The sequence below is a fragment of the Rhea americana genome, unplaced genomic scaffold (genome assembly GCF_003343005.1).
Source record: "Rhea americana isolate MKP2758 unplaced genomic scaffold, rheAme1 scaffold_57, whole genome shotgun sequence".
NCBI classification, from domain to species: domain Eukaryota; kingdom Metazoa; phylum Chordata; class Aves; order Rheiformes; family Rheidae; genus Rhea; species Rhea americana.
Window position 1 is genome coordinate 144,738 of NW_028186723.1, and position 9,250 is coordinate 153,987.

General features: G+C 58.2%; 1 protein-coding gene across 1 annotated transcript; it reads left to right on the plus strand.

Annotated features, from left to right (window-relative positions):
• The first annotated feature begins 304 nt into the window (after positions 1-304).
• On the plus strand, positions 305-8,626 carry DUSP5 (dual specificity phosphatase 5). Its single transcript, XM_085319055.1, has 4 exons — positions 305-764; positions 4,378-4,520; positions 4,962-5,181; positions 7,040-8,626. Exons 1-4 carry the CDS (start codon positions 371-373, stop codon positions 7,438-7,440), a joined length of 1,158 nt encoding a protein of 385 aa, XP_085175181.1. The 5' UTR covers positions 305-370; the 3' UTR covers positions 7,441-8,626.
• Positions 8,627-9,250: the final 624 nt, after the last annotated feature.

Sequence of the window (9,250 nt, forward strand, 5' to 3'; positions counted from 1 at the left end):
GCCGGGGAGGGGAGGGGGGATCCCCCCGGGGGGCGGCGCGCCCGGCGGCGCGGGGCGGGGGATGCCCATATTTGGAGCGCGGGCGCGTCACTCGCCTTATTTGGGCAGTGTCGTCAGGGCCCGGCCTCCCATTCATATAAATGCCCCGCGGCGGCGGCCGGGATTCCCTGCCTCGGCGAGCGCGGCGCGGCGCGTCCCCGTGGAGCCTCGGCCGTCCCGCACCCGCGCCGCCGGCTCCGGGACGCTGCCTCGCCGGGCGCCGGCCTGTCGCCCCGCGCCGGCCCCGACTCCTGCCCTGGCCCCGGCCCCGGCGCCGGCCGGAGAGCCCCTCTGCTGCGCCCGCCCGCAGCTGTCGCGCCCCGCGGCCAGCATGAAAGTCACGTCCCTCGACTGCCGCCAGCTGAGGAAGCTCCTGCGGAAGGAGCCCTCCCGCTGCCTGGTGCTGGACTGCCGGCCCTACCTGTCCTACTCGGCCTCCTGCCTCCGCGGCTCCCTCAACGTCAACCTCAACTCGGTGGTGATGCGGCGGGCCCGCGGCGGGCCCGTGCCCCTCCACTTCGTGGTGCCCGACGCGGCGGCCCGCGCCCGGCTGCTGCCGGGCGGCGAGGGGGCGGCGGAGGCGGCCCGCCTGGCGGCCGTCGTGGTGCTGGACCAGGGCACGGGGCACTGGCAGAAGCTGAAGAAGGACAGCACGGCGCAGATCGTCCTCAACGCCCTGCTGTCCAGCCTGCCGGAGGCCGGCGCCAGGGTCTGCTTCCTGAAAGGTGAGAGGCGCGGCGGGGAGCGCGGCCGGGCCGCGGCCGCGGAGGCTGCAGCGAGGGAAGCGCGGCCGCAAGCGCGCCGGACCGCCGCGCCGCGCGTTAAACTGATTATTGCGGGTGGAGGGCAGGGAGGTGACGCCGGGATTTCGCTTCTCTTCCACCCACTGGAAATAAATCCCGGATAGACTCTGCGGGCTGAGCCGAAATGCCTTTCCGCTCACCCTGCCGCGCGGTTAAGAGGCTGATGAAAAGCAAAGAATATTAGGGAAGAAGGACGAGAGTTGCCGGTTATCGAGGTGGGAGGGGGGAAACGAGACGTCGGGGCTGCGCGGAAGGTAACATCAGCCGCGGCGGATGGGCTAGGCCGCCCYGCCGCCACGGGGAGCGCCGGGCGCCTGCTCTCGGCCGCGCCGTCGGGGCAGCCCGCGCTGGGCGCCYGAAACCCGGGGGCAGCGCAGCCGGTGCCTCCACCGCGGATGGAGGTTTGTCTCCATCGGGTGTATTGAGCTCCTCTAGGGCTTGCTGGGGGTAAAAATCCCCCCCCCCTTCTCCCCTGAAACGTGTTTCTGTAGTCTCCTGATTGCGGGTTTTTKCTTTCCCTTTCGCGCAACGCGGGGCTAATAAATCAATAAAAAAGAGCAGCCTGCCCTTTTCTCTTCCCGGGCCCTGCATTTCGCCTGGCAGCTCCCTTGTCCCTTTGCCCTCACTGGTTTCCAGCTGCTCACCTTCCCCCTCGGCGAGAGAGCTGCCGGACCCCCTGGATCTRTATGCTGGGGCTGCTTGAAGGGGGAGCTGGCAAAAAAAGCTGCCCTCCCCAGATCTGTGGGTCATGAGGAGGTCACAAATGGAGGAGAAAATCAGGCGAAGTTTCTTGAATAAACTCGGTAGGTTTCCTCATGGGCCAGATTAAGGCACTTTTATTAAGCTCATACCAGGCCTTTTTTTTCCTCCGATCTGCCGAGCCTGTGCCCTGTCCCYGGGAGTAATGCCAGGGTGCTGCAGCCACCCCCAAGGACCAGGGCAGGGAGAGCTGCAGCGTGCTGGGCCAGGTGGATCCTTAAGGACCCCTTTAAGCTCAGGCTGAGGTAGCACCCCTAAGGGCACACTGAGAAGTGCATGGCAAACCAGAGACTGAACTAAGCTCTGCTGACTCTCAGCCTATTCGTTTAGCCACAAGATCTTCCTCCTCCGAGTGTACTGGCCCTGCTCTTTGAAGTGGTGCCTGTGGCTGGGAGCAGTTTATCTGAGGTAGAATTTTAATGTAGTCTCTACTTTTCTTATCTTTTTGTTTATTGCAAAGTATCTTACTTGAAAACCTGTCGATTTGAAGGGGGGGGGTTAAAAAAGACTTCCCCTTACTTAGTGGCTGGGGACGTTCTTCCTTTCCTGCCTCAGTGCCCTCTGCTTTGTGGGAAGCRCTGGTGGCTGCAGGATCAGGCCCCRCAGCACCGTCAGGGAGCCGGCGCGGTCTGAGGGGCCGCGACTTGGGGGGCAGCGCCRCTGGTTGCCTGGGGCCRCGGCCASAGCAAGCCCCTGTGGGCTGCCTTAGCACAGCTTTCACTGTCCGATGTGTGATGGCTCATGGTGCCCAGCTCTATTTCTTCCTCTGCAAAAGGAGAAAAACTCCCTGAGGCTCCCAGTTACATCTGTGTTGTCCCTCAATGTCAGGGAGCCAGGAGGAGCTGCTGGCTCTGGAGTGGAGGTGGTTGTCCCCAGGAAATGCAGGGGGGCAGCATGTGAGCAAGGCAAGGATTTGTTATTTATTGATTAAAAGCAAATCCGAACCCGGCTTTCAGTGCGATGAGCAATCCGGTATTTGCAGAAATGACCTCYGGGAAGCTAGGTTGAGTGGGGAGGGGGAAGAGTGGAGCTTGCTGGAGGCTRGGATGAGAAGATGACTCACCGCAAGGATGGCCTGCAAATATCCTGATCCCCAAGGCTTGTGATTAACCATCCACCAACTGCCTGCAGAAGCTGCCCCGGAGACGCGAGGCAGCCGTGTGTGTGCGAACACACACGCTGATTTGGCTCAGACTCGTGTGTTCATTCAAGAGTGAAAACAGCAACACAGGGCATGAATGGAGATGGTGGCTATTTACATAAACTCTACGTATTTTTCCCGTGAGATGGTGGAGGTTGTGGGGAGGGGGAAGATAATGTCAACTATTCAAAAACACAGGGATTTAGGAGCCCAGCCCAGGAAAGGCAGCTTGGGATCAAGGCAGCAGAGGAGTCTGGAGAGCTTGTAATGTTTGTTKGCTCTTCACAGCACATTGATTTATTAACCCCCGAAGTGTCCTTTCCCGTGTGCCCCGTTGCCGCCTGACCCGCCGGCTGGCGCCGGGGCGAGCCAGCTAGCAGCCCCGGGGCGGGCACGGGCACGGGTGCCGCGCGCCAGGTGCCCGCAGAGGCGCCTCCCGGCCTCGGTCACGGAAAAAACCTCCCGTTACGTTCAGCGGGCTTTGGATCAGGCCGCGCGACGGCGGCGCGGGCACCCGCCGCGAGGCTCTGAGCGTCCGCTCAGGCGTCGCGGAGCCCAGCCGGCCGAGTGGCCGTGCCGGGGCAGCCCGGCGGTCCCTGCGGCGTCGCCCGGGCCTTCTGCGCTCCCTCCGTTTTGATGCCTTCCCTCGTAACGGGGGGGGCTGCTTGTCGCAGATTAGTGGATCGGGTGGAAGCGTTTTGCTTTCAGAGCCTTGTTTACTCGAGGCCCCGCTCCGACGACCACAGGTGCTTTTGCCGTTCGCTTTCGCCGTGAAGACTCACGGGGGGCGGACACGCGGCGCCCAGATGAGTTTTCCGGGCTGCGGGGGCTCCCCGGCTGATTCACGTTCGCTTTGGAGATCACGCACTTCTGGGCGGCATTTTCCCGGGTGGGAAACAGGCGACAACTCAGCTGACGACAAACTTTGAGCAACAGTGTAATAACAGGATTAATTCCTTTTCATTAGCCATGCGCCGAACGTAACGGTCGYGGTACTTAGCCGTGCGGAATAGCTCACGTGGGGCTATTCGCTTGTCAAGCGCTGTCGCGGGGTTTCATCAAGTTTTGTAGCTGTTATTTAAGAGATTGGTTTYGGTGGGGCTGTCTTCATTAACTTGCTGTCTCGTGCATCGTGGTGATTAACGACAYCTTTGCAAGCATCCCCTCTTGTGCCTCTGTTCATTCAAAAATGCAAGTAAACATTTTTTACGTTGTCATGTGTACATAGTAATAAGAGATTTAAAGAGGATGGACAGTGTACATAAAAATCTGTCTCAAATACTAGCACTAACACTCATATATAAAATATGAAGGAGAGAGGTTGGTCCCCACTGTGCTGRAGTTAACATTTGCTAGACTCGACAGATTAACATTCGCTACCGGTTTTAATCAGTCTCCATCGGCTTTTAGCAAGTTAATAATTGTCAGCTGTCAGAGGTTTTCCTTGGGCGCCCGACGCCTTTTAAGCAAACAGGCTTCCCAAAGGGCATGTTATTCATTAACCCCCAGGGGCTGATCCCCTTGAGCTGCTATCGTGCTTCATTGYGGGCGCTGCAGTTTCATTGCTCCTCCGCTTCGCTGAAGCTGGTTTTTGGAAACGCYGACATTTGTGTTGCTTTTTCTCTGCTTCCCTAGGTGGCTATGAAACCTTTAATTCGCAATATCCCGAGTGCTGTGTGGATGGAAAACTCATTTCCCTGGAGAGAAACGAAATGGAGAGGAACGTCGCCAGCCCCTGCGAGCAGCCGCGCGCCCCCCACAAGCCGGCGTACGACCAGGTGGGTGCCGGGGCACCGCTTCCYGCACGGCACCAGCCGGCCCGGGAGCCGCGGCCGAGCCCCGCGGCGGCGTGGGCTTTCCCCCGGGAAGTCCCCACGCCGGAGGCGGCAGCGTGGCGCTTCCGGCACCGGGGAGCCCCCGGGCTGCCGTGGCTCCCCGGCAYGCACGACCGCGAGAGCCGGTGCCTCGCGTTGGGGGAGCCGCCGCAGCGCCCGGGCGCATCATGGAAAGTTACCTGACAGCTCTGAAATGCCGGTGCTGGGCGGTGACGCTTTTTTTTTAATTTCCTTTCTGTGTGTGTGTGCGGTTTTGTCATCCAGCCTCCTCTCGCTTTGAGAAAGGAGGAACCGAGATTACGTGTGTGCGCGGCACGAGTGACGTGGCCGGTGGCAGTGCCGAGGGCAGGGAACCCTCCGAGTTACGCGCTCCTTCTCTTCCAGGGTGGTCCGGTGGAAATCCTGCCTTTCCTCTACCTCGGCAGCGCCTACCACGCTTCCAAGTGCGAGTTCCTCGCCAACCTGCACATCACCGCCCTGCTCAACGTCTCCCGGAAGAGCTCGGAGTCCTTTCAAGACCAGTATTGCTACAAGTGGATCCCGGTGGAGGACAGCCACACGGCGGACATCAGCTCGCACTTCCAGGAGGCCATCGACTTCATCGGTAGGTGCACCGAACCCTCCGGCAGACTCCCGGGATCGCTGAGGGCTCCCCAAAGTCTGCTTCGGGCTTCAGCGGTTCCTTCCAGCCAGCATCCCGGAGCCGTGCTCGCCCGGAAAGCCTTTGCAATGGGTGCAGGAGGAAGACAAGCTGGGGGATGATTCCCCTGTAGGAATGAAGGGGCTTGAGTAACTGTGCTGCAGGTGTGCGTGGTGCTGTGTGGCTCGGAGCAATYGAACCCGGGAGTAGCTGGTGGCTTTCTCTGGTCCCCTTCATGCAGGGTCACTGGAAATAATGTTGGGGTAACTGAGTGTCCRGTCTTGCATCACTGCAGTTAAAATCTGAAAATTCAAATAAGCAAGATGCAAACYAAGGGCTGTAGTGGAAGGGAAAGCAGGTTTTTACTACTGCTCTTAATAAAAGAGGTTTCCTAACAAATTTCTGGACCTTCATGGTAATTTGAGAGCCATACTGGGTGGAGGGACATGTTATTTTTCTGTATGTCGGTGGGGCCGCTGTCCAGGAAGGTGGGCGAGGGCCACCCAGGATATAAAGGCAGGTACTGCCCCCTGGAGCCACCACTCAGCTGGCTTCGAGACCGTCTATGCTGTAGGGGAAATGGCAAAACGCCTGTTGACTCACAGGTGGTCTCWGCCCTTTCCCTTCCTGGTAAAGGGCTTTTTTCAGTTTTCAGGGAAACGGCAGTTCACAGGAGTTTTCTGTCCTGTCCTCATCCCCTTCTGATAATCGTTGAGTCACTTGGAAATCTCCCAAAAATGCTGAGGATGGTTTCAGTTTTCACTTTTTCTTTTGAAACTGGCTGTGTGGTGTGGATGCTGGGGATGACTCAAATCCATGCCTGCCTTATTTTGGGCAGCAGTTATATTTAACTGGCCATGGTGGCACCGGCCCCCCAGCACACAATCAAAGACAGGCAAATGATAACTTGCTCGGCTCCGTGTCACTTAGCACCGTGCAGTGAGCACCGCACTCAGCCCACTGCTCCGTAAATTGGAGCTTGAACATCTTGCTCAAGGCAAGAGACCAGAGAACATCTATTTTTGCACTGTATTTTTGTGCGGAAAGGACTTATTTTAAGCCCGTTCTCTTTAATCTAACAACAATCATTGTGTTGTGTGAGTAACCGCAGCGGCTCCTCGTGTGTAAAACGRGTGCTTTGCATAAGCCTTTTATATCCGACTTAAGTCTGACCGTGCTTTGCCCAGGCTGTAATTAGCAGCTGCCTGCGAGTCCTTGTGCGCTTCGTGGCGAGGGTAGGGGAGCRAGCTCGGCATCCCGGGCGCCCGCCCAGGGCACAGCTCCTGGCACGGCYGCTCGCGGTTAGCCCGCCAAGCAGCCAGCGAGGTCCGCGCCTTGCAGAAAAAGGGGGGGATTTGAGCAAAGCTGATGGGGGACAGCCAGTCCGGCAGCTCTCGCCTCTGAAGTCCCTGATCGCAGGAGGGCTGGCTGGGCTCAGGGCTGCCCTTTGAGCCCCGGGCACAGCAAACAGAAGTGTTGCCCACGTACCTGATGTTCGTGTCTCAACGCTCCAAAAAGTGAATTGCTCCAAGGGAGAAATACGCAGGTCAGAGGGAGATGGGGAAGGACTTTCACAAAAACAGGAGTAGAACCAAGTCAGGATGCACAGATCCTGAGCCAAAGTGTCATCTGCAACTCAGGTCCACCTTGGTTTTGGTTTTGTCCCCTTTCTCTTTTCTCTCCATGTTATCCTTGGTGCCGATAGAAGAGCAATGGACTGGCTGTGTGCTGTATTGCACCTCCAGCACTGGGCATRTGTCCCTTGGGGATGGAAAGGACACATCAAACTGACATCCACAATGTGTACTTTTTTTTTCCCTAGATCATGTCAGGCGAGCAGGGGGCAAGATCCTGGTACACTGCGAAGCTGGGATTTCACGCTCTCCCACCATCTGCATGGCGTATCTCATGAAAACGAAGAAGCTCCGCCTGGAGGAGGCCTTCGATTACGTCAAGCAACGTCGGAGTCTGATCTCACCAAACTTTGGTTTCATGGGCCAGTTACTACAGTACGAGTCAGAGATCTTGTCTTCCACTCCCAGCCCCCCTGTTGCCTCATGCAAAAGAGAAGCTGTGTCCTTCTTTGCGGAAGAACTGACATTAGGCAAAAATTTTGAAGGCTCATGTTTYGCCTTTCCTACCTCAGTCTTGAGTTCTGTGCCCATCCACTCTCCTGTCCATCAGCTGAAACTTAGCCCGATGACCGCATCTTCATCCTGCTGAACCCGCCAGGAACCGGAGCTCATGCAGTCCTCTGATCCTAACTGTGACTCCTATTTGAACATTTCATGAACGTGCAATAGAGAAACCTCATGGACTTCGTCTGAGACAGAGCAGTCATCGCGGGTGGCAGTTGCTCTATGCGTGCGCTGACTGTAAGATCCGAGTGCCATACATGGGGCAGGTTTTCTGAACTGTTAACATCCTTTTTTTAAAAGTGACAAAGAAGTGCTTTTCTAGGTTTTTATCCACAGCGTGTGCACCCACTACTGTGTTTCCAGATTCTTCTGGAGCAGTGAGAGATCCCTTCAGTGTGTTCTCAGTCCCCATCTCTTCCCTCTTTCTTTCTTTCTTTTTTTTTTTAAGAACTTATTTAAAGTTTCAAGCAATAAATGGCAGCAACAGGGAAGAGCAAAAYGCAAAGCACAACCCTTGACACTTCGGAGGGGGTGCGAGCCAATAGCCGTTTTGCTTTTTCTCCAGCTTTCTCCCCGCCTGGGTGTTTCGGGGAGGGAGCAGAGGGCCGGCAGCAGGGAGCTCCTTTCCCAGGACGCTGCTGCACGCCACGTGAAAATCCCCTCCGCCCTGCTGCCTCCTCTGGAGCAGCCGGCAGCGCCCGCGAGGYGCCAAGGCCGAGCCAGGCGGAGGGGGCATTTCGTGTACTTCTGCGTTTGCCTTGGGACTGGAGGCGCTTTTAACTGAAGCAGGGAGGCTTAAGCGATGCTCTGGGGCYGCTCTGCTGAGCGGTTGTGTTCCCGTCTGAGAACAGCCCTGGAGTACCCGGACGTCTCCGCTGGCCTCGTCCAAGTTACTCCCCATCAGGTGACACTGTAACTGCGGGATTTTACACCAAAACCCCCCCCACTGAGGGCGGCTCCAAGCCGTCTCCGCTCCTGGCTCCCCCGCAGCGTTTCGGCCGCGTGTAACGTGCGTGGCAGAGCGCGCTCGCTCCCGTCTCGTGGCTCGCTCCGCGCGCGCSGCCCCCCGCGCGGAAACCCCTTCCTCGCTCTCGTGCCGCGTCTGCGGGAGCTCAGGATGCGCCGCTCTGTCTCTCGACCTTTTTATTTTTATATGTAATATGTGTGGGAAACGGCAATAATTTCCAGACGATCTCGTGAATGTGAAAGAAAACCTGTGACGGTTTTTATGGAGTGTAAAAAATAATAATAATAATAATAAAGGAAGGGGAAAACCCGTCCGGAGCAGGAGGCCGCGCGTTGTGCCTGGAGCGGGCCGGGGCTGCGCCCGCGCTCCGGGGCGCCCGCAGTGGGAGAAGGGCCGTGGCCCAAGCGGGGCGAGGGGAGGGCAGCGCCGCGGTGCGCCTCTGCGGGGCGAGGGGGGCTTTTTTATTTTATTTTTTTTAATTCAATTTGATTTTTTTTTTTAAACCAGCATGACGTGAGTCATGGTGGCGTCACTTCCCGGCAGGCGAGCGGCCGCTTCAGTTTTGATTCATGCAAGGTTTACCGTCTCGCCGAAGATGAAAATCTGAAGCAGGTCCGGCCCCCGCTTCCTGGCGCGGGCGGCAGGGGGACGGGGCCCGCGGAGCAGCTCCTCTGGGGACGCTCCGCTGGCTCCCTCGTGCAAGGTGCCAGCATCGTAAGCTGCTCTTCCGAGCTGGCASGTTAAAAAGCATTATCACGCGGGGTTCTGGAGGGAATGGCATCCCTCAGGGAAAGCCCCTCGGTCCCTCTTAGCTGCTGGGCTCGTGCCAGGAGCGGGGCCACGTCCTGGCCCGGGGACCTGCAGCCTCGGCCAGCGGCAGCCGGCCGCTCTCCCTGCAGCGTGTGGACCTCCTCTGCGGGCAGCACGC